Source organism: Sinocyclocheilus grahami, unplaced genomic scaffold, assembly GCF_001515645.1.
Source record: "Sinocyclocheilus grahami isolate Dianchi unplaced genomic scaffold, SAMN03320097.WGS_v1.1 scaffold464.1, whole genome shotgun sequence".
Taxonomy (NCBI): Eukaryota; Metazoa; Chordata; class Actinopteri; order Cypriniformes; family Cyprinidae; genus Sinocyclocheilus; species Sinocyclocheilus grahami.
This window is the reverse complement of record NW_015505643.1, coordinates 706,000-732,835: the sequence shown is the minus strand read 5'-3', so window position 1 is coordinate 732,835 and position 26,836 is coordinate 706,000. Positions and strand designations below refer to the sequence as shown.

The following is a 26,836-nucleotide window of genomic DNA, read 5'->3' as shown; positions in this document are numbered from 1 at the left end:
AACTGGGAACCATGGACTGTGATCTAATAGCTTCATGGTACTTATGCTCACCCTTCTAGGCACAATCATAGAGATTGGTTCAATCAGGCCCTTTAGAGTGACCAGCTTATAAAACCTGAAGACTTCACACGCTCCTACATCCAGCCCATGCTTCGGCATCACTCCTATCAGAATACACATATGAGAGAGCAACATATGAGAAGTTTAACATTAGACACTGGTAATTGGCATGCTTTGTTGGTTTTGTCTTGATATTGAACAGACCATAACACAACACAACACAGAGTCCTACTGAGAAAATAAAAGTGCTATGATTATACATACAAAATTCCAGGTTTAACCCCAGAGTGCATAAAGACATGAAGTCAAATGACTTGATAGGGTGTGATTTTTGGAATATTTTGTTAATTCGAAAATTAAGATAAAACAAGGATGCCTTTCTATGAAGAAAACCACCAAATCCAATATGGGCCATTCTGACCCCCTTTATCAATCTGTGAAGGTTGTTTTGGTTTCTGTATTGGGTTTTTTGCATTCTAGGGTTAATTTAGAAAGTTTCCAACACCATTTTACAGATGTTGCTGGTGTAGTGTGATCATCAAAGGGTGTGGATTCAGCTTTACCGAGCCCTTTCTGTGGTGCAGGGGACCTGAACTCCATGAGATACTGCAGGTAGGGTTTCTCCAGGGTGAACTCGTAGTACCGGATGTTCCCATCACCCTGCAATTACACTGTCTAAGTCAGTTCAAAGACAATTACAGTTTTTTTCTAAGGTGATTATTTGTGATGGCAGTTCAAGCAACTCAACGTATGATGCCCTATAATGTCTTTTCAGTATATAACTGAAAGATAATATGTATATATCTAATATATTTCTAAATATACACTACCATTCAGCAGTTTGTGGTTGGGATTTGTTAAAATGTTTTAATGTTTTTGAAAGTAGTCTCTCATGCTCACCAAGGCTTAAAACACAATCAAAAGTAATAATGTGAGATATTATTACAATATCAAATATTGAGATTAATCGCATCCAAAATAAAAGTTTTTGTTTACATAATAGATGTGTGTGTACTGTGTATATTTATTATGTATATATTAATACACACACATGCATCATGTAAATATTTAAGAAAATTGTTTTGTTTATATATAAAATATTAATATTTATATATAATATAAATTATATTTGAATATATATATATATATATATATGTATATATTTGTAAAATATATACATGTACTGTATGTTTGAGTATTTATATATACATAAGAAATATACACAGTACACACACACATATATTTTGTAAACAAAAACTTTTATTTTGGATGCGTGATTAATTGTTTGACAGCAATAATTTAAATACATTTTAAAATGTTTCTTTCTGTGATGGCAAAGCTGAATTTTCTGCATCATTACTCCAGCACCAAGGCTTAAAACACGATCAAAAGTAATAATGTGAGATATTATTACAATATCAAATATTGAGATTAATCGCATCCAAAATAAGTTTTTGTTTACATAATAGATGTGTGTGTACTGTGTATATTTATTATGTATATATTAATACACACAAATGCATCATGTAAATATTTAAGAAAATTGTTTTGTTTATATATAAAATATTAATATTTATATATAATATAAATTATATTTGAATATATATATATATATATATATGTATATATTTGTAAAATATATACATGTACTGTATGTTTGAGTATTTATATATACATAAGAAATATACACAGTACACACACACATATATTTTGTAAACAAAAACTTTTATTTTGGATGCGTGATTAATTGTTTGACAGCAATAATTTAAATACATTTTAAAATGTTTCTTTCTGTGATGGCAAAGCTGAATTTTCTGCATCATTACTCCAGTCTTCAGTGTCACACGATCCTTCAGAAATCATTCTAATATGCTGATTTGGTGCTCAAGAAACATTACTCATTATTTTTGTTGAAATGGAATTTAATTGATGCTTTCAATATTGAGTGCTTTTTTTGTGGAAACCATGATTTTTCAGGATTCTTTGATGAATAGAAAGTTCAAAAGAAAAGCATTTATTTGAAACGGAAATTTTTTGTAACATTACACTCTAAAAAATAATTCAGTGGATCTGTTGCCACTACTTAATTTAATGCATTAGTGCAAGTTAAAAATTCAAATTTATTGATTTAGTTAAACATTTTAAGTTTTAAACATTTTTTAATGAGTTGTCCTGATATCTTAATGTTGATAATTACATCAACGTAATACTGTGTGTAACTTCAACTTAAATTTCTGTGTTAGTTTGTTTAAAACATTATTTAAGTTGTACTAACTCAATGTAATTAGCTCCATAACTTCCATTTTTTCAAGTTCACGTTTCAGGTTCCCAGCATGCTTTGCATGTGACTGAATAATGAGCGGTAATGTAGAAATAAACTCATATTTTATGCATTTCTATTAAAGATCAGAACAGGAGAAGATTTATTAATGTTCAGTGTTCGGTTATATTAGTATTAAAAGTGTTTCTGTTATGTTGGTGGTCTTTATGAGATTACCATTGTGCTGAAGAGTAGAGCGTTTGCTTAGGTTGAGAACAGACTCACTGAGCATTGTCTTACATGCTGTTTCAATCAGAAGGAATTTGGTTGAAAATGCTGAAAGATTGGATTCCTGGTAGCATTACGTGTTGTTTCATCAAAAAATAATATTTTAGTAGTTTTTGTAACCAGTGTCCATGATTGAATCAAATTTAAAACAATGTGAAAAAACAACTTAATTTTTATGAGTATTCAACTTAATAATTTTTAGTTTTAACACAATTTTCTAAGTATATATAGCATAATATAGTGTATTAGTTGAATTTAATTTCAGAAGAAGTTGCCTTAACTAAAAAAAAATGATGCAAACTGTTGCGTTAATCTTTTCTGTTGTGTCCAAACAATATTTTTTAGAGTGTACTGTTTCCATCCAGTGAGTCAAAGAGAACAATCTGACGTTGTGCTGCTTTGTTCAAGTTACATACTGTAAGACAAAATGCACACAATCCACACCTGTAGCACTTTGCCAGAGCGGGGCTCGATGACGCGGAGCTTCTTGTCCTTGCAGCTGGTAGCCAGTAGGCTGCCCTCTGTGTTAAATGACATACAGAGGATCACGTCTGTGTGACAGTCAATCATTTTCACCGGCTCTCCAATCTCAAGATTCCAAATGAGGATCTCCAGAAAGACAAAAAACACAGTAGTCAAACATCAGAAACAGTCTTTTGACTGCTTTATTTTTGTGAGGGGCACTCTCATGTTCATATTATGGACAGTCAGAATTAGTTTTCACATACAATGTTTAGTACTAACTGTCCACACTGTTAATTTAAAGGGGTCATCGGATGCCCATTTTCCACAAGTTGATATGATTCTTTAGGGACTTAATGAAAAGTCTATAACATTCTTTGGTTAAATTTCTCAATGGTAGTGTAAAAAACATCCTTTTTACCCTGTCAAAATCAGCTCTGTTTTCAGCACGTCGTTCTAGTCCGTGTTGCTTTAAATGCTAATGAGCTCTGCTCACCCCGCCCCTCTCTTCCGTGGGGTGACGAGCAGACTGTAAACTTCAGCCGCGAAACTTGCGAACTAGCACATATTAGGAAAGGCAATTTGCAAAGATTCATAAAAAAACCCTTATACTCACTTCTGTAGATGAAGCTGAATCATGAATGATTCGCGCGAACATAGACGCATTTAGGTAGATCGGGGATCGGCGCATTCTTTTCAAAACTAAAGTAACGTTAATCCTCTGCGTCTTCAGCGGCTCAGATGTCGGGAGTAAATGACGATTGCTATGTTCATTATTACATTCAACAACAGAACACCTCAATCGCTTAATCTGAGACATTCTTGTCTTCCCCTGCAGGCCTGCACCGGAGTCGACACAATAATGGCGGACTGATGACAGCTCACTCAGGGTGGGTCTAAGGCATAGACTGTATAAAAACATGGACGTAGTGTCCGTGACGTCACCTGTAGTTTTCTGAAGAGTGTTTTTGAAGCTCAAAGTGGGCAGAGCCGGCCGTCGCCATCTTGGCAGCGCGTCACTCCCGGATAATCGAAACTGGGCAAAAAGGCGGAAGCAGGTTGCTGAAACCACGCCCACCTAGCTCGACGGCAGTGTCAGCAGCGTCAATCCACCTGTCACTCAAGTGGCCACGCCCTTAATTATGCAGAACATTAAGGCTTAATATAATTTAAATGGATGAGTTATAAAAAAAAAAGTCACCCACCTCACAGTTGTCATGAAGGGCAAAATTAGCTATATAGACCAAAATAATTTTTTGAACCAGGCTATATACATGTTTTTTTCTGATGTAAAATTGGGCATTTTAACATGAGGAGTCTATGGGATTGACTCCCTTTTGCAGCCAACCTTCGGCCAGTTGATGAATTACAGTTTAAGTCACTTCCTTGTTGGCTTCACGAGAGAGAGCAGGAGGTTGCCGCTCGGTCCTAATGCACAAATCATTTTAATATGCTGATTTGGTGCTCAAGAAACATTTCTTCTTATTATTGACGTTGTGCTGCTTTGTTCAAGTTACATACTGTAAGACAAAATGCACACAATCCACACCTGTAGCACTTTGCCAGAGCGGGGCTCGATGACGCGGAGCTTCTTGTCCTTGCAGCTGGTAGCCAGTAGGCTGCCCTCTGTGTTAAATGACATACAGAGGATCACGTCTGTGTGACAGTCAATCATTTTCACCGGCTCTCCAATCTCAAGATTCCAAATGAGGATCTCCAGAAAGACAAAAAACACAGTAGTCAAACATCAGAAACAGTCTTTTGACTGCTTTATTTTTGTGAGGGGCACTCTCATGTTCATATTATGGACAGTCAGAATTAGTTTTCACATACAATGTTTAGTACTAACTGTCCACACTGTTAATTTAAAGGGGTCATCGGATGCCCATTTTCCACAAGTTGATATGATTCTTTAGGGACTTAATGAAAAGTCTATAACATTCTTTGGTTAAATTTCTCAATGGTAGTGTAAAAAACATCCTTTTTACCCTGTCAAAATCAGCTCTGTTTTCAGCACGTCGTTCTAGTCCGTGTTGCTTTAAATGCTAATGAGCTCTGCTCACCCCGCCCCTCTCTTCCGTGGGGTGACGAGCAGACTGTAAACTTCAGCCGCGAAACTTGCGAACTAGCACATATTAGGAAAGGCAATTTGCAAAGATTCATAAAAAAACCCTTATACTCACTTCTGTAGATGAAGCTGAATCATGAATGATTCGCGCGAACATAGACGCATTTAGGTAGATCGGGGATCGGCGCATTCTTTTCAAAACTAAAGTAACGTTAATCCTCTGCGTCTTCAGCGGCTCAGATGTCGGGAGTAAATGACGATTGCTATGTTCATTATTACATTCAACAACAGAACACCTCAATCGCTTAATCTGAGACATTCTTGTCTTCCCCTGCAGGCCTGCACCGGAGTCGACACAATAATGGCGGACTGATGACAGCTCACTCAGGGCAGGTCTTAAGGTAAGATGGACTTCTCAATCAACTATCGTGGGAGGGGCCTGTGCAGAACTACGTCATTCTGACTGGAATCTCAGAACAGCCTGATTTGAGAAAGGGGATTTTAAAATAGGGATTTAAAAAAAACCACTGGGTGGATTTTTATCATTATAGGGTGGATGTGTACACATTAATGTTCAAACAACAACAAAAGTGAATTTTGCATCCGATGACCCCTTTAAATTTGATGTTTTCATTTTATAGCACATATTACTGAATTAAAGAATTTCAAATTGTTACAAAAGATTTCATTTAAAAAAGGTCAAGGTACGCACATCCAAAGCGTCTTGGCCAGGTGCAAGATCAAAAATTACATCAAATAATACAAAAAAGATCTGCACACTGTAATTCTCCCTTTATTTAGAAAAAGTTAAAATTGCCACTTGTAACTTTTTCTAAATAAAGGGAGAATTACAGTGTGCAGATCTTTTTTGTATTATTTACAAAAGATTGAATTACCTTATAGTCATAGCCAGCACTGAAGAGAATCCCACTAGTGGTTGGGTGCCACTCTATGAGACCCACACGCCTGCTGTGGCCATACAGTTCTAATACAGACTCTGTCAAATTCCTCCTCAGTCCACCATCAGGAATCTCCCATATTCGCACCTGACACATTCACATGCACATGCAAACGCAAATAGCACTTTTGGATTAATAGCACAATTTTAAAAAGCAGTTTTAAACTCTAATGTCAGGTTAGTTATTAATCTATAACTTCATAAATGGTTAAATTAGTCTCGAATGACAGATACAACATAAGACATATACTGAAGCATTACAGTGATCAAGTATTCCTGAGAGCCATCTAATCATCATCATATGTTTTCACCTGCTCTATCCCTACTTTCATTTTGAGCAAGGCATTTTGGGTGTGTGTGTGTGTGTTTAACATTTATTCTTTAATTTATATTATTCTAAATATAATTATAATTTCATTTCTTTTATACTTTATTATTATTTACAGAGTTAATTAATATGATTTCTGTAAAACAAACGTACACACATGAAACTGACATTAAATGTTTATGCCTTTCCTTATACTGTGCATATAGGTTTAATAAACAGTTTCTATTTAAGTGATATTTTTGGTTCTGTTCGACAGAATAATGTTTCAGGTTCTTGTGTTGGTAAAAATTCTTCCACAACCATGCCCATCATGAAAAGTAAATGCAAACCAACAACTGAAACAAGTTTTCATTGCACAGAAAGAGGTTTCCCCAGATTATTTAAATGATGCTGACTAATTTGACCATTGTGATTTAGCATTTTAGGTTTACTCACAGAAGAGTCCTCTGAACAAGAAGCAATTATGTTTTCATGGAAAGGATTCCATTTGATGTCCAGCACGTTTCCTTGGTGACCGCAGACCTTTGGATAGTGAGGGTCGATACGGCCAAACTGCAAGAGAGACGTAAAGGTTACCGATCTAATGTCCCCCCATGTGACTAAGGATATAAACAAAAGAATGTATGGACAAACATAAAAAGATTTTAAAAAATATATATACATATGGATAGTTGAAAACATTCACATTTTTATGAAATGTCTGATATAGGTTTATACAATCTGACAATATCACACCTAAACAAATACAGCTCCATTGTAATACACACAAACGTCCACTGTGTGGCGCTACATAACTACAGTCATACAATCAATAGTAGACAGAACGTTAGTCATGATGCCATGAATGTTTGATGTCACTTTAGTCCATTGACCTCCTTCTGAGGTCCTGTGGGATTTGTAGTTCAGCTCATGCGTGAGCGCACCCTGAGTGGTCTGCTTAAAGACTCTTCATCTATAGGTCAGGCCTTCAATACAATGCAGTGAGATAGCAATGCTGGTGCTCTAAGAAGAGTCACAGTGATGCTCTATCAGAGGAGTTATTTCATTGTTGAACAATTTTTGTATGCTTACTCAAGAAAGATGAAAAAGCAAAAGCAGCTTGATATTGATGCATGTTGCTTTTTGGTAGCATATGCAATGAACTGTTCTGCAATGAAATTTTCTGTCCCCGTGTCTGTGCTCTCTGTGCTATTCTCCAAGATTAGCATGATGGAAATCATGTCTGTGATTTGCTCTGTGTTAGATTATTGCATTAAATTAGCACTGTGATTGCTTGAGGGGTGTTCATTTAATATAATTTTTCCTTGATTTCCCACAGGAGATCAAAACTAAAAAAAACACCGAAAACATGACCAATTATAAAATAGCAAAGCTTTTACTACTGTGACCAAAGCACTCAGTTACACTTGTTCAAATGTTTGCATACATGTGAGGATTTCTGATTTGTCAAGGTGTTTTCCAAGACTACATATAGGCTAGCTCTTAGACTCATCCTTTGCTTATTCATACAAACAATTCAAATCATAAAGCAAATTTATTAGATTAGAAACAAAACAACTTATACAAACAGGGCATAACTAAAGGCACAACAGCCAAAGAATAAAAATATAAAATATACTGAACAAAATTATAAATGTAACATACGTTTTGCCCCATTTTTCATGAGCTGAACTCAAAGATCTAAGACTTTTTTCTATGTACACAAAAGGCCTATTTCTCTCAAATACATTTCATTGTTGAAAAATTTTTGTATGCTTACTCAAGAAAGATGAAAAAGCAAAAGCAGCTTGATATTGATGCATGTTGCTTTTTGGTAGCATATGCAATGAACTTTTCTGCAATGAAATTTTCTGTCCCCGTGTCTGTGCTCTCTGTGCTATTCTCCAAGATTAGCATGATGGAAATCATGTCTGTGATTTGCTCTGTGTTAGATTATTGCATTAAATTAGCACTGTGATTGCTTGAGGGGTGTTCATTTAATATAATTTTTCCTTGATTTCCCACAGGAGATCAAAACTCAAAAAAACACCAAAACATGACCAATTATAAAATAGCAAAGCTTTTACTACTGTGACCAAAGCACTCAGTTACACTTGTTCAAATGTTTGCATACATGTGAGGATTTCTGATTTGTCAAGGTGTTTTCCAAGACTACATATAGGCTAGCTCTTAGACTCATCCTTTGCTTATTCATACAAACAATTCAAATCATAAAGCAAATTTATTAGATTAGAAACAAAACAACTTATACAAACAGGGCATAACTAAAGGCACAACAGCCAAAGAATAAAAATATAAAATATACTGAACAAAATTATAAATGTAACATACGTTTTGCCCCATTTTTCATGAGCTGAACTCAAAGATCTAAGACTTTTTTCTATGTACACAAAAGGCCTATTTCTCTCAAATATTGTTCACAAATCTGTCTAAATCTGTGTTAGTGAGCACTTCTCCTTTGCTGAGATAATCCATCCACCTCACATGTGTGGCATATCAGGATGCTGATTAGACAGCATGATTATTGCACAGGTGTGCCTTAGGCTGGCCACATTAAAAGGCCACTCTAAAATGTGCAGTTTTATCACACAGCACAATGCCACAGATGTTACAAGTTTTGAGGGAGCGTGCAATTGGCATGCTGACTGCAGGAATGTCCACCTGAGCTGTTGCCTGTGAACTGAATGTTAATTTCTCTACCATAAGCCGTCTCCAAAGGCATTTCAGAGAATTTGGCAGTACATCCAACCGGCCTCACAACCGCAGACCCCGTGTAACCTGAGGAGAATGGTGGTCACACCAGATACTGACTGGTTTTCGGGAACCCCCCCCCGGACCCCCCAATACAGTAAATCTGCACATTTTAGAGTGGCCTTTTATTGTGGCCAGCCTAAGGCACACCTGTGCAATAATCATGCTATCTAATCAGCATCTTGATATGCCACACCTGTGAGGTGGATTGATTATCTCGGCAAAGGAGAAGTGCTCACTAACACAGATTTAGACAGATTTGTGAACAATATTTGAGAGAAATAGGCCTTTTATGTACATATAAAAAGTCTTAGATCTTTGAGTTCAGCTCATGAAAAATGGGGGCAAAAACAAAAGTGTTGCGTTTATAATTTTGTTCAGTGTACATACTGTGACGAGCGTCCCGAAGCTGCATCAGAGTCGCCCTGGAAACGAGCGAGGAGCACCTGGCTGTCCTCATCACAGGCTGATCGGTCACAGCTGCAGCTCATCAGGCGGCGGCCTCATAAGCCACATAAGCCCTGCCATCTGGAAGACTTCTCCATGAGACTGAGCACTAACTCGCCCTCTCATTTCTCCCACAGACAGCAGCGTGTGACCGACCAGCCCCACAGGAGCACTGCACGGACCCTCTGCACTGGGAAGACGGAAGAGAGCACTCACGGCACTGGAGCACCTACCTGGACCTTTCTCCCTACCACCCACCTCACTAATAAATCCACCCTCCGGGGCATTTATTAAGAATTCCTTGTCGTGTGATTCTTCACCCCGTTACAATACATACATAAATAAATAAAGTGACTTTAAAGTATTACTTTATTAAAACTACTAACATTATTAGTTGACCTCGGGGGAATAAGTAAATAAATAACTAAAGGTATAATATGACCACTTTAACAATCTTTTACTTGCATTTGCCAAAGTTTCGAAATGAGATGCTTTTTCTTCTTACGGCTATTTCTCAGTTTCCTCTCTCCAATTATTCTTTTTTTAAATTCTTGCTTATTGTTATTCTTTGTGCAACATAGTTACAGATTTGTGTGTAGGAGTGTGTTGGTGGCGGGCGGTTGTTGACACAGATGTGTTGGCTTCAGATCAGGCTGAGTAGTCGCTGTCTGAGATCTTACAGTCAGAGACAAAAGGAGATAATATATTTAGCCACACCCTCAATTGTGAGCAACACAATGATGCGTGAGGAACAGCCATGTGATTACACTAATTATGATGTCATTGGATGTGCCTCTCTGATAGCACATTCTTGTAAAAAAAAAAAAAAAAGTGAAATTTAATTAGTTAGTTAGGCTTCAATTAGTGTCACATGAATATCTACATCTAAATATTAAGTCAATACAACATTATTATGGGACAGTCCAGAATATGCTAAATCAGTGTCTATTGTATACAGGTTTAGAAGTTCAGGTTTGATTATGATGCTATTATGTTTATGAATCCTAATCACACATTAAACACATTTCTGAATACACATTATCATTTTACGCTCTAAATAAATATGCTAAATGCAATAACAAATGAATAATGACTCACTAGACCTGTACTAGAACTTAAGAGGCAGAAACTATTTTTCTAAATGTTAAATGCAGCAAACATAATTTCCTCTCATGTTTATAACAGTATAACAAAGTATTTACTTTTTTAACACAGAGAAATGTAAACTTGCCTGCACATTCTGTATATGCAAAATGATAGCATATTATAAAATGATCATTTTTTGCTCATTAATAAATTATTTGCGACAAACTGATGATAGGAAGAGCCTAACAAATGATTATTATTCTGTTGTAGATATCCAGACAGCAGGAGTATGGAGTTTTACACGATACATAATCAGAACATGACTGGCTTTTCTAAAGCCTGTTCAAAATGATCCTGCATTCTTCTAACATTTTACATGGTTTCTGAACAAAATTCTAAATAAAGGGCATTACAGTTTCTGAGTTTACTGTATGCTAACTGAGGCGTTATAAAAATGGGTGTGTGTCAAGTAAAAAGCCCTTTTGGTCATGTTAGTCTGAACTGGTTGGCAGTTTCCTATCAGTGTTGCCAGACGGCCTAACTCCCTTTTATATGTGTGTGTGTGTGTGTGTATATAACTGTGTGCCTGCCGGCTTGAGCCTGCATTATTTTAAGAATTTTGATATCATCCCATACCATTACAGCACCACACTCACACATTATCTTTCACAGAAGTTTCTGTCAACAGCAGCTTAGCAGGTCAAGGAAAGGAACGGTTTCATTTCCAAATGGTTAAACAGTTAATGATGACATCATCGCGAAAACCAGTCGTCTATTCATGCTTTTTTTTTTCTCTTTTCCTGGGCCATCTCATCATGGTTTCTGAACGCAGTTTCCATTCCACAACTGAAGCTCCTTTGTCAAATGAGGAATTACATCTGAAAAGCCAATGTTCTGCCACTATATTGCTCCCATGTGTCTGGATTTCAAATGTACTATGATAATTGCTTATTCTTAATCAGACAGTTGTCTCTGTAATATAGACTAATGTCTTGGATTGAAAAAAAACACATTAGAAAGATTTAATAATCTACATACACACATTACAAAAAATACAAAATTGCATTAAACTGCCAAACTTCACACAAGTTGTTATTTAAAAAAAAAAAATTTAATATATAAAACATATATATATATATATATATATATATATATGGCTGTAAATATCTAAAAAAAACAAAAATGCTAAAGCTTATGTGACCCTAGACCACAAAACCAGTCATAAGGGTTAATTTTTTTTTCGAAATTGAGAATAACACATCATCTGAAAGCTGAATAAATCAGTTAGGATATGACAATATTTGGCCGAGATACAACTATTTGAAAATCTGGAATCTGAGGGTGCAAAAAAATCTAAATATTGAGAAAATCGCCTTTAAAGTTATTCAAATGAAGTTCTTAGCAATGCATATTACTAATCAAAAATTAAGTTTTAATATATTTGCAGTAGGAAATTTACAAAATATCTTCATGGAACATGATCTTTACTTAATATCCTAATGATTTTTGACAAAAAAGAAAAATCAATCATTTTGACCCATACAATGTATTTTCGGCTATTGCTACAAATATACCCCAGCGACTTAAGGCTGGTTTTGTGGTCCAGGGTCACATATATTGGTTACATAATGCAGCTAAAGATGAACTATAGCTTCACAGTGATTTCTCTGATCTCTATGGCAGATTTCAGTGATGGTGACAGAGAATTTCTCAGTATTACAGTAAGTATGTAAACTTTGCAGGGAGCTGTCAGTGCTAGACTGAGAAAGACAGAGACACAAGGGAGATGGAGAATGAAGAAGATGGGAACAAATAGCACCCCGTGGCGTCCAAAGAAACATATACGGAAGTCAGAGGGACTGAACTCTTTTCCAAGGCCTGGGAGCCCAGTTGGAGTCACGAACACTGTGGAATAAGCACATTAAGGACACAAAGCTGGCCTTCTACATCACACATTAACTGGGCGACTCTGAATGTTCATCACAAAAGTGCTATTGATAGTTTATCCAAGTTGGCTGAGACCATGACCGAGGGTCTGCAGGCCCACTGAGCAGTGTATCATGACCGGATGCACTCAAGAGGAGGAACAGAAGAATAGACATAATAAAGAAGAGAGATGACTGAAGAGAAGAATGGGACATCAGAGGCTGTCCGCCAAATTCTCATTGTCATATCAATGATAAACGGTGTGTGAGTCATTTTTTCTGCCTGTGCTTTTTGTGCATTCTGTCCACTTGCTGTGGAGGTGGAATTTGGAGGAACATTTAAATTCACTAACTTTGCATGTTGTATCTTTAGGACTCAGTAACATAGTTACAAAAAGATAATAACTTAGAGGGATAGTTCCCTAAAAAATTATGTTAGCATTTACTCACCCTCATGTTGTTCCAAATCTGTATGACTTTCTTTCTTCTGTGGAACATAAAAGAAGACATTTTGAGAAATGTCTTATATATATATATATATATATATTTTTTTTTTTTTATTATATATTTTTTTTTTGGCCATACAATAGAAGTCAGTGGCGACCAAAACTGTTTGGTTTCCAACATTCTTCAAAGTATATTTTGTAGAAGAAAGAAAGTTGTACAGGTCTGAAACAACATGAGAGTGTGAGGGTGAGTAAATGATGACAGAATATAAATTTTTCGGTAAACTATCTCTTTAACATACAGAAACCCTGTCTTCTATCTTTCCATATGAAGCAGACATATAAAGCTGTTCTGTTCCAGCCAGAGCACATTGATTTGTCCACACCACTGTTATATCAGTGTCAATCATCAGGAGTTTACAGCTTCCAGTGCTTGTCTCTTTTACAGCATTAAAGCCAGAGATCAAACAAAGGAAAAGTATCTGCTTTCTGCTCACTAGTCAGGCTTTTTCTTGGCCTGTGAACAGGGTAACAGAAAGATTCAATTTAGAGCATGTCAAGCCACTGGGTGAGAGACTTCATGGTCCCATGGAGTCAGGGGTAATGGAGATAGCATACTTGCTCTTAAAAGATGCAAAAACAAACATTTGTGCTCTTCAAAATGATTCAACTACAATTCACCTCATTTTCAACAGGGCAATAACATAACATTCTGCTCATTAATTTGACTTTATTGTGCTCTCTGGATGCAATATAATCATGTTGAAAGAGATATTTTCATTCAGAACAGCATGTAAGTGATCATGAAATGATGTGTATTGGTGCAAAGGGAACCTAAACCATGTGAAAGAAATGCATAATACTCTACAACAGAGCCAACTAAAGTATTAGTTGAAGAAAGAGAGAGTGAGAGACAGATGCCTGTGGGTTTCTTTAAGTGTGCACCACATGTGCCTTTATAAGAACGTATTTCTATTAAGAATGTATTTTCTACAGTATTTTTTGCTTTGTGCTTTGTGTCTCAAACTTTGATTTAATATTCCCATGTCTGACTGCTACAAATACAAATTAAATTCAAGTACAAAGACCACTGGGGTAGGTTGTAACTATTATTAATATATATATATATTTGCATTACTTTAACATGGTAAAAATAAAACATGAATTTTAATTCTCACACACACACACACACACACACACACACACTAAAAGCCATAACAGTGTGTGTAGTTATTGTGTGTACTTGGTCATGCTTTGGGGCAAATTCCTCAGAAGTGAGATAATTCTGACAACCCTTACGCAAAGAAAATATATTTCCTTATATATGAATGATCAATATATTAAATGATTTAACGGTAAATTGAAAACATACAGAATAATATATTGTGTTAAAGGGGCCATATGATGATGCTAAAAAGAACATTATTTTGTGTAATTGGTGTAATGAAATGTGTTTATGCGGTTTAAAGTAAAAAAAACACATTATTTTCCACATACTGTACATTACTGTTTCTCCTCTATGCCCCGCCTTTTTGAAACTCGTCGATTTTTACAAAGCTCATCGGTCTGAAAAAGCGAGGTGTGCTGTGATTGGCCAGCTATCCAATGCGTTGTGATTGGCCGAATACCTCAAGCGTGAGACGGAAATGTTACGCCCCTCACATACTGTTGATGCCGTGTCCGGGCGGAGCGACGAGACATAAACATTAAAATCCATTACAAACGAGGCATTTGTTGCATCCAGTGGTGACATAATTACTGATTATAATGACTTACACTGTCTTTTTACGCGTTGCGTTGCATTGCATCGTGCCGCGTAAACATAACACTCTGTCTGCATTTGTGATCGGAGAAATGACAAACAACAAGTGCTACTCTACTGCCCAAAACTCGCGTTTGAATCATCAGTTGCAACGAAAAACACAGCGGCCTAGCGTGAGGGGAAGCCCCGGCTTAGCGTGCGCTGAGGCCGGGATAGAGTGAGCTGAGGCGGGCTGGACTCCGCTTCGTCCACGGTGAAAGTTGATTCCCTCAGCGACCAGCACAGATCAGCTCTAGGCATGACGAAGCAGATATCGTCCTCTTTTGGAAGACCAAACAAAGTAGTTTCGCTTTCACAACGAAGCACACAGCGTCTTCAGGACATGGCTGCAACGTCAACAATACTACAGCGAGAATAAAAGTTACGCCTTCTTTCTTTGATTGAACATTTGGGCGGCGTTATGCAAATCTTCCCAGATCGTGACGTAGACATGTGGGGGCGTGTTAGAACGAGCTGTTTTAGGTAGGCGTGGTTAACTCTTAACTTTTATAAAGAGTATCTCTTTGGTTTTGAGACTTTAGTCTTTGCAACTTTACAGATCTTCTTTATGCACCAAGAGCTTGTAACAGAAAAAAAACAGAAAGGAAAAATTTAAATCGCATCATATGACCCCTTTAAAATATTACAATATATTGAATACTACATAAGGAATTGCCGCTTTCATATATCGAAAAATATGTTGACAATATGTTTAATTACCGGTATATATTACAATATATGCAATTTTATATTCAGTAATACACTTCATAACATATAGATGTACATGTGATAAGATATGGTACTCCATGTGTGTGTGTGTATACACACTTATCCATTACTTTTTAAATAAAGCAATATATAGTCTTAATGGTGTTTGGCCAGTCGTCATCCTAACCACAGGCACCACAAAAACGCAAAAAAAACAGAAACCCTTTAAAAAACATCAACAACAACAACAACAACAACAACAACAATAATAGAACATTAAACACTAACAGATTTCCCACTATATTCATATTGATCAAAACATGAAATAACACTTAAATTTAAGATTTACTCTCCTTTAACAGTCAGAAACCAAGCATGCTGGGAACTAGAAATCTGCTTTAACGCTTACATTCTGTGAATGATTGTATATATGCGTGTACATACATTCACATTTATATGGGAACATGTATGTGCAATATATGTGTGCACAATAAAGGATACAACTTTATGAATATTACATGTAATGCTGTTTTTGTCCTCATTTTTATATGTATCAATATATAGCCATGGCCAATGCATATACTGCAGTAGATTGAAAAATATAAGCATTAGTTTCCCATATATGTAAATGTATTATGTAATATATCGCTTGACTGACTGCACAGACAGACACTATAGGAAGAGAGCTAAACTAGATGATCACTGAATCATCAATGAACTTACTTTAGCTGAAAAAATGACTTTTTGTTATTGTCCACTTGCATTATTGCCGAACTATTTTCCTGCTTGACACTTTAAAGCTGCTTTGACACAATCAGCATTGTATAAAGGTTATTTATATTGCATTATATCCCCATATATTTTTGTTTCGTAATGAAAGATGTCCATTTGGTCTCATCTTTTGTAAAAATCGATAAATAAATAAACTATATATTGGACTGTGGCGTTAATGAGTGACATTTCACCCCTGTAGTATAACCATAGTTAACCATAATTGGTTAAAATAACGGTTTTAACTCCATTTCACAACACTTACCGTTCTCCCCTATACGCAGTATTACCACCAACCAACGCAACCGCCATTTTAAACTCACTTTCGCGCGCGTGCTATTTTGCCGTGGTTACCTGAGTGACCGGGATAACAACGAAGGAGCCTCCTCCCGCGCTCTCCGTTACTATGGCGAGGAACTTGGCGTTGACCGCGCAGAAGTGGTTGTCATGGACGTTTTTTGTGATCGGGATGCCCTCGAAGCAGTGCTCTCGATTGGCCACTTTGCCGTAGACGTTTCGAAACTTGGAGCTCCGGTAGGTCGGCCGCCATGACATCTGCAAAACACATGCGAAGAAAACAGACTAGATTACATCAGTTTTTTTTGTAACTTTTAATTTTTATCTTTATTAAAGTTGTGACAAGGGGCAGATGGGCTGTCCATATCAAGCCTGCATTTTAAAAATAAAGGTTCCAATTAGCCTAGAGCTGGAGCCACACTAATCTGTTTACCTGTCTGTACTGGAAGATTATATAAACAGGTGAGAATGATGTGAACTGATACTGTTAAAAATACAGCAATTTTATTGATTTAGTTGACCTTTATTTTTAATTGTATCGGAAGTCCACGAATAAAACAGCATTATACATTTTAGAAAAGATGTGTGTTTTGGCATGAGACTAGCAGTAAAAGTTGAAAAAAATGAAACAAAGTAAACAAGACTGAACAAAAACCAACACCCAGATCCCAACTAGTTGTTACCTCTGCCCAACGTCACTAGGGGTCTTTGGCCTATAAGCAAACTCATATACAGAACATGTCAATAAATATGTAACAATTAAGATGTCTAATGACACCATGATATGATAAGTGAAATACAGATATTGGACCCATTAGTGCTGATTTGTCTCCATTTTCCAATATGAAACCCTTTAGAAGACTTTGCCACTCAAACAGGAAGCGGTTGGTGGATGCTTGTAAAATTTCACACAACTGAAAAAAGCCGTTTGTGGTTTAGCCTAGAGGAATGTGCAAGCAACAATTTAGACTCTAATGAATGAGGCTGTGCCATTCAACATGAGCTGCCATTCGAAGAGATAGTGGTCACAAGGAGTACAGGAAGTGTTAAATCACCAGTGTCTGTTCTGAATCTTTATGGGAGATTGACATCACTCATGACTAAAGACTGCATTGTGAATATCTGTCTGCTTTTGTGTGAGAAACATGTACAACCCTTAGTCTTTAGTTTATCTCTAACATATATGATGACTAATCGGGAATTGTGTTAGCAAAGTTAAAAAGTTTGGCTAATCAGCAGTGAGGCTTGAAATTGCACTTTTTGTCACTTCCACATGTGTAATTTTCAGCTCTCCTACTGTGTGGATGTTTACAGCAGTCCTAAAGCATTCAGCGGTTTGTGTGCGTGTGTCATTTAATGCTGCATGTACATACACACTCGCACACTTCTCCAAAAGACCAACTGACCACTATCTATCTGTGTACTGTGTACTATCTGTATTACAGTATTTCTGTATATGAATACACAAAATATATTTTCTTATTCAATATATGAGAATAATATACATCATATTTATTACTAGTTTCACATCAATGTCTGACTTTAAATTATTGAGGCTAATTCCCTACCTTTCCTCTGGTTTTGAGCTCACCACCCTCTGAATTCTGCAGTCATCTACAAAAAGAGCTTGTATCTTCTTCGGCTTCCTTAGTGCATCTAGTTTGCCGACCTGAGATGCTTGCATCAGTTTCTCTCTATCCCTTTTTTCTCCAAGCGTTCTCCTCCCACAGCCTTCTTTCACCCCCCCCTCCCCCCCTTACTACTTCATTCCCTCCTTCTTCCCAGGCCCAGCCCCACATCAGCTACTTTGGCACTACTGTATTTGCTAGCGGTCGAATATCTTTCTCTCTGTCTGAAACACGCACAAACAGACAGTTGCTCCCTTTCTAACATATACACATTACCTCCCTTACAGGCACAAATTGTTGCTCCAGCCTCTCTTTACTGTATGTCAGTGTTTGCTCATTAATGTCTTTCTGCTCATTATTGCCATTAACTGACCACTCACATTCCTCACCATCTCATTCAGTTTATAAAACATATTGATCTAAACTAAAAGACAATGTTGAGTTGTATAATAAGTATGACGCAACTGCACTCTGTCTAAGTATACTTAAGTTATGACTGGGGGAAGTGTCCTCATTTCAACTGGAGAATGATCTTTGCTGCACGTTCATCCACTATAGCAGTTATGGTCTTAAAAACATAATAACAAGATTACTTTCTTGTTCCTGAGCTCTTTTTATATCTCCAATTTACTAATGCTTTTATATTATTATTACCAATACTGGACTGATTAAGCTGAATGGCAAAATGCAAGGCCAACCATAGGCTGTTATCATTCATTTTTTATAGTGCACTCTACCCCATTCATTACTCCATTACAGCATCCAAATATTAGATCTCCCCAACCCAACTCTGCCTTATTCATGTAAAGAATCATTCAAAGATACTGATATTCCAACAGCTTCCAAGTCAGGAAGCAAGCCTCTTCTGTCTTTAAAATGGGACAAAAAAAAAGTGATGAAAGGCCTCCAGAGGGCCACAGCTGGTCATTGGTTAGACTGCTTTCAGCCCCTCACCATGTCAGGGAGCCCGTCTTTGTTGGACATTAGAGCAGCTAACCTCCAGCTCCCACTTCCGAGTAGCACGAGTGAGTTCTGATGCCATTCTGTCTCTGTGGGAGTTAAATAACTCTGAGCCTGGAGACCCACTGTCTGTTTTGGCAGCTCTGGCTCCAGCTGTGAATGAAATACAGCTGAAAGAGAGCCAGGTCAAGTTGCATGCTGTCCTTTCACACACAGAGAAGTCAGAATGAATGCTGGTGACTGTAGAGACAGGTTTTAACATAAGCTTCGATAAATCTTGTCCTTAAGTCTGTCCAAAGTCTGCCAGCCCCGATCTTTGGGAAACTTGCTATACAAAATTCAGCATTTACTTTACTGCAGACAGAGATATAATGAGGACAACATGAGATTTACCTGATATATAGCTGCCAAGTGGCAAATGATAACTCTGAATTTTTTCTGTGTATATTTGTTTTCACTGGATTCGCTATATTCGTGCACACACACAGTAATGAGATCATCCTAAGCCACAAACCATTGTTATTCAGCAATGGAAAATACCTTAAGGAAAACAATTGCATGTATAAGTTAAGTTCCAAACCAGAATCATTTTGTCAAGAGCTGAAGGGCATTTAAATCCCTTCAATTCTCAGTGAGGGCAGAACTCAGGGGAGGGAGAATAGAGACCTTCATTACTACAGTACTGGAGGGTGTTTTGTGTACTGGGGTGCGCTTTGTTTGGTATTGGTTGTCTGCTTGGCTGTATTTTTCCTCCACCAGGCAGGGCAGATGCAGCTGTAACAACTGACTTTCAGATTTGAAAATTTTGCACACTGTACTTCATATATAACATACTGAAACATGTCTCTCATTGTAAATGGCCTAACAGTGTAAAGGGAGAAAAATGATGAAAAGTCAGCCTTGTTTTAGACTAGGGGTATTCAACAGGAGGTACACTGCAGCACAGCCAATTATTGTCTTGATTGATTTCACAACTTGCTTCATCTTGATATTATCATCATAATCATCGGTTTTAACTATTTATTTAATGAACCAGCTCATAGAAGTAATTTGTTTGTGAATCATACTACACTGGTTGTGCTGTATATTTTTGATTCACTATAAAGAACTGACTCATACGAGTAATTTGTTGAGTAATTAGACACACACAGTCTTTTTTTTAGATTCAATACAGACGGCAACAACTCACGTTTAAAACTCAGGTAAAATATAATTTATTTTGCCATGATGCTGAACAGCAGGATGTTGATCTAAGAACACTGGGAAATTTATCGAGTGTGTCATGACATACTTCCTTAAAAACACAAGAAACAAGACTACCAGTTTCCTCCCTTTTCGTCTCTGTAAGGGATCAGACAGACAGGATGGGTGCAGTCAGGCTACAGCACTAAAGCTCAAAGACAGAAGATGGTGGGTTTGACAGAGTGGGGAGACAGAAAGAAAGAAATGTTTAATACTAAACAACAAATACTTTTCTGTGAAATGTAAGCAATACTTTGCTGCCAAGGCTCATTTTTTATATTCAATTTGATTCCTTTTAAAGGATTTATTTTGATAACTCGTATGCAAAAAAAAAGGTAAAGTGCTGCAAGTGTCATCTGGGGATATAAACTGTATGTTGTTGTTCATGCACTTAGGGACAGGATGTCCTTAAGGGGGTTATCAGACTTTGATAAAGAATAGGGCGGGGTTTTGACACAAATTTCACAATTCGATTAAATTCTCATTCACAAGCTTGCGATTCGATTCAATTACCGATTCAATTCAATATAGATTATTTTGGATATATATCAGGTATACATGCCAAATTTTCTCAAGGAAAAAAAATCTCTCAACTAATGCTGTAAAATATACATAAGTCAGTTGGTACTACATTACTATAATATTGAGTTTTTGAGTATTGAGTATAACGTTTTTACAGTAATAAAATTACAGTTTCATAATAATATTTCTACTTCAATTCATTTTTTTTATATAAACGTTTAAATGGTGGCTGTCATAAAAACTTGATGGATTTATTCAAACATAAAATTAAACATTGAAGAACAGTAAAAATGATAATGAATATGTTATATGGTGCATATATTTGTCACGAATCCGGTCCGTGGTCTTCCTTCTGCTCACCACCAGAGGTCGCCTTCTGATTACATTGACTCTCACACCACACAAACTGTTGCACGTCACCCTGGACTACATTTCCCATGCTCCATTGCACTGATTGGACTCACCTGCAGCCAATCACACACACACTATATAACAACCACTCAATCCTTCTCTAATCACCGAGTATTGTTTATCGCTTTCCCAGTGATAGATTGAAAATTTATATATTATACAAATTCATATATATTATTAAATCAACAAATTATTTAAGCATTTTAATATAAGCCAATATAAGATCAAAATCAGTTGTTTACATCCAGGAGGCCGGGGCACACTAGGGGACCTCAGCAAATGTGGTGGCCTCAAGATGACTTGAAATAAGACAAAACAAGCATTAAAATAAAACAAAACAGCTAATATTTAATATAATTCTTCATTTAATCCATCCCCTCAATTGTTATTTTTTTCTTTGAAGAACCATGAAAAAACCTGATATATGAGGTAGGCTAATTTTTAAAGGTGTGTTTTCTAGACTATTTATATTTAAAAAGATTTTTTCTAGTAATGCAAAGCTCTAAAAAAATTGCAATCGACTTTTGACTTTTTAGTAATAATATACTGTACAATGATTTACTTATTTCTTAATATTCAAAACCAGTACTAAAAAGACTTCTTCCTCCCATATGTCCTCCCATGTCCTTGTGTCTTTAAGCATCACTGCAGTGACTGAAAGAGCAACCCCTAGAGATTGTCATTGCCAGGAGAGGAGCTGTCTGTTGTTTTCCTTCTGCTAACCTCCCTGTTGCTAATGGTCAGGGTGTGATAAGCAGAACCAACAGATGGATAGATGGGGATTACGGTGGGGAGGTAGAGAGAGGAAAGACAAAGGATGGCACACATTAGGAGGTGGAGGGGGTAGGGGGTGGGGTGATCATTATGGTCACCATGAGACTAGACCATGACTCAGCTCTCTGCTGATCTGTCAATCAAATTACACAGGATTCACTAATGACATTTTGCTGTGTTAAGACATGACTAATTAAGCATGAAATGAGGAGATTTCTTAATGAAAGTAGGCATAGAGTGTGACTTTTTAGCATGCATAGAGAATACAGAGTGACTGCTATGTGAGTGAGCTTTCTGACGCAGCTTGAGATGTCCTGATGCCAGCTCTGAACAGCATGCAACAAAAACACGAACCCCAGTTGCAAGGATGGCCATCTGGCAAGTGCTCAAGAAGAATATTCGGTACGGACTCTTTGCATCCAAGAGACAAACAAAATAGACCAAAATCACTGCGGTATTTTCAGATAGGTGCATCAGAACTATTCTCTTGGATCTGGTCTTTTAAGAGGGGGTCAAATGGGGTTAAAGCATGCAAAGTTTGACATGCAAAGTTTCTTTACCGCAGGAGCTGCTCTCTGCTGGTGAGCGTGATTTGACCAAGTACAACATGTTCCTGGATCAACATCCTTGTTGACCCTGGAAAATCATTCCAATCAACCAATCAGAATTGAGAGATAACTTTTCAGGAAATGTCAGTTTTAGGCTTACAATCAGGAATAGGTGCTTCTACACCCTTGTTAATAAGCTATAATTTCCCTCTGATTTTAGGAATAAATTATGGGTAAGGTTAGGTTTAGGGGTAGGGATTGGGTTAGGTCTGTATTTTTGGACAGTAATGTTGATCCAGGATCAACAAAAGATGTTGATCCAGGAACATGTCTTACTTGGCAAAATCATGGTGATCGCTTTCTGTTGGCAGAATACTTTTCATTATTTAGAGAGCTCCAACACAGATGTAGATGCACTTTGCAAAATTACTTCCATCCCAACCTACATATTTCTTAGTTTGGAATGCCAGGAGTCCAGCAAAAAATTGCATAAAGACTAAAAGCCTGTCATCTCTGATTCTGTAGATATCCACTTCACCTGTCAGGAATAATTCATTGAAGCTGCCCAAGTAGCTTTAATAGCAACTTGCTGTTTTTTGATTGATAGCAACTAAAACAAACAGAGTCCTGAGAGATAAAGATGTCAGATGTTTTTTCTCGGATGAACTGTGCACAGTGTGACAGCACACGTAATAATCAAACCTGACAAAAACCTCTGTCAGTGACACAGTATTTTAATACTAAACCTCACAGTCTGTACAGTCCATGTTTTCCTCACTTGCTGAGCAACGTTTCTACAGGAATTCATAGAAATGGAAATCTGTGAGAAAAGGTTATTGCCAATTTTCCACAAGTTGGTAGGATTCTTCAGGGTCTTCATGAAATGTCTGCAGCATACTTTGGATATAATTCCTCAATGGACGTGTAAAATAACACCCTTTTTACCTTGACAAAAACAACTCCGTTCACAGTGACCCATTTCGGTGCATGTCTCTTTAAATGATAATGAGGTACTGCTCACCCCACCCATCTCTTTTTTGTGTATTCGGTGGCACGTTACCATCAAAAACAAAACTTATCCACTGCGTCCTCAGTGATCTGATGTCGGGAGTGGAAATATGCTAATACGGGACAGTCCGTCAGCAGCTGGGAGTGGGGCCTGAGCAGTATGATGTCATATTGCTCAGAAAATCAAAACAGCTTGATAATAGAGACTGTTTAGGTTTTCTGTGGATTAAAAAAAAGGAGTGAATGGTTTTTCTATCATTGTAGGGTGGTTGTATCCACACACTGCTAAGGCACATTATATGCAAACACCATGTAAAAGTGAATTTTGCAACCGATGCCCCCTTTAATAGTTCCGGAACATAATGAGTTCCCTACCTAGGAGGCCATTTTAAGGCATCATAGAAATACTTCAGACACAAAGACTGTTCTAAATAAGCAGCAACATTATGCTGCCTTCAATGCTAACTGGTTTTGGCCAGATTCTGAGGCAGCATCACCTGTATCTTTCACAGAGGAAGCAATTCCAGACAATATATTTACATTTCAGTTTAAAAGTATTGATAAAATAGTTTAAAATGGCTGTTCTTCTATTTTAGAACAGTGCTTTTGCCAATAGAGTCCTTTTGCATTTATGAAAATTCAAATTCTAACTATGGCTTTTATGTAAATGAACACCTGAAAATGCTAATTTAATGTATGCTCATTGGTGTGAAAATATGAATGACAGCTTTCGAACTTTAGAGCATTAATGTGTATTTTGACAATTTGAAGCAAAGATTTTTGCCTATATGAGATTAAATCATTATTTGGTGGCATTCACACTTTACTACGTCTTATCCCTTGTACTGCTCAGTCTACGTTGTGCTTTCTAATCCTATGAAAGCTGTGCATAAGTTAGTCCCTCTCCTGCATTCTGTTCTTGGAGAAAGTCCTTTCATAAATTGGATTAAGGCTTCAGATTTGGCGATGCTTTGCTGACTAGACAGACTTTCTCTCCTGCTGTCTCTGTAAGTAACCGTCTGCTCCTGTGCTACACAGAAGAGGAGCATCATGGCTCAGACATGCCTTCTGCCCTGGATAAATTAGCCAAACACACCACATCCAAACCCAAAATAGTCAGAGTGCCATAACCTAGGCATTGTGTAAAAGCTAAGCAATATTAAGAATAGTGGTCGATCTATAGGTTTTGTAATGACCGATTCTTACTTAGTAGACTGATTTTTGTTTGATTGTACTCATATTTAGGGATGGGCGGATCGATCCTTAAGTATCGATACTTTTGATACTGATGTTGTATCGAAAGGATCGATCCTCACATAAAAATATTGATTATAAAGTGGATTTTTTTAACCATTAATTGTATTTATTTATCAAGAAATTCAGTGCATAAAATAAACTTCTAAGTGGAAAAATAGACTACACTCTAAAAAATGCTTTGACCCAGTTTTGACCCAGCGGTTGGGATGTTTTGAACCCAACCGCTGGGTCAAAACAACCCAATAGCTGGGTTTGTCCCTTTTTAACCCAGCGCTGGGTTATATTTAACCCAGCATTTTTTAGAGTGTATATTAGTGAATAATTGTGTTGGATAGAACAATTTCTCCTGCTCATCGGAAAACACGCAAATGCTGAAAGACAGAACCAATCAATCACAGACAGCGTTCGCTGCTGACGCATGGCTCAGAGTGCTTGTTTAAATAGGGCTGCGTTTCCCAAAAGCATCAGAAGCATAAGTAGATCTATAGAAACCATTGCCACATTATTACATTACATAACATTGTTACTATATATAAAATTAAAGAAAAATGCCTGACGGTTTCCACACAAATATGAAGCAGCAGCAATAATAATAAATGCTTCTTGAGCAGCAAATTATATTAGAATGATTTCTGATAGATCATGTGACACTGAAGATTGGAGTAATGATGCTGAAAATTCAGCTTTTATCACAGATGCATTTTAAATTACATTTTAAAATATATTAAAATAGAAAATAGTTATTTTTAGTTGTTATATTTCACAATATTGCTGCTTATACTGTTTTTTTTTTTGTTCAAATAAGTGCAGCCTTCGTGAGCATGAGACCTAAAAAAAATTACAAAATCTTACTGACCCCAAACTTTTGTGTACATGTAATATTTATTTTAAATTGGCTAGTTTGTGCAAGTAAATTTATTTAAACTGGTTGTTAAAAGTTCAAATGGATTGTGTTATGTTCTGTAATTGCTGTTAATAAATCTGCCAGAAAAAAATGCGCTAAAGTTTCACCTTTAGGGGTACAACCTTTTACAAAAATTAACCATGGTTTTATCACAGTTACCACAGTTTACCACAGTATTTGTAGTAAAACTGCAGTAACCACAGTTTAACATGGTAATAATAATAAATAATACATTTGAGTACTTATGTAACACCATGTTTATTTTTCATGAGGTACCCTCAAAGGTGCACCTTTGTAACTTATCTACCCTAAAAGCATGCATACTTGTATGGTACTAATGTGCTCACTTTTAGGGGTATAGTTGCACCTGTGAGGTTACTGCCCCAGTAAAGGGCTAAAATACAATTATAGGATATTTTATTTCTGACAGTGTAAACAAATAAGGCCTATGAAATGTAAAACAAAACGTGGCTTTAAAATCTAATATTAAGTGAGTATAATTACTTATTATTATATAAGTAATTCATTATAATTATATTCTTTTAATAATTTAAAAGATCAATTTAGTTTATCGGTATCGATATCGATGATACTGGGCTTGAAAATATTGGTATCAGATCGAAAATAAAATAAGAGGTATCGCCCATACCTACTCATATTTCTATATGACTGTATTCTACCCGTTTCTGCCTTTTTGTATATTTTCCATAAGACTTGAGAAGCCACAGTGTGAATGATTTAGACAAAGCGCTGCCATTTCAGATGGTGCTATAACAATATCAGCCAGACCTCAGAGGCTGGCATCCTGTAATAGTGTTACGCAGCCGCTGATGAGCACCGTGACCTTCCACAGTGACATGACAATGTCGTATTAGCCTGTTGTGTTCCTGCTTGGCTAATCTCTTTTGACTGTTTCTCATTGCTGG

General features: G+C 36.7%; 1 protein-coding gene across 1 annotated transcript in view; it reads right to left on the bottom strand.

Moving 5' to 3' along the window:
- LOC107553059 (coronin-2B-like) overlaps nt 1-26,836 on the bottom strand; it is a 45,535-nt gene that overhangs the window by 5,148 nt on the left and 13,551 nt on the right. Inside the window, exons 2-8 of the mRNA XM_016235150.1 lie at nt 16,714-16,914; nt 6,860-6,976; nt 6,035-6,184; nt 4,620-4,784; nt 3,053-3,217; nt 624-726; nt 52-164 (exon numbers count right to left, since the gene is read on the bottom strand). Coding sequence (XP_016090636.1) covers nt 52-164; nt 624-726; nt 3,053-3,217; nt 4,620-4,784; nt 6,035-6,184; nt 6,860-6,976; nt 16,714-16,914 — 1,014 coding nt within the window. The remainder of the gene's footprint in view (nt 1-51; nt 165-623; nt 727-3,052; nt 3,218-4,619; nt 4,785-6,034; nt 6,185-6,859; nt 6,977-16,713; nt 16,915-26,836) is intronic.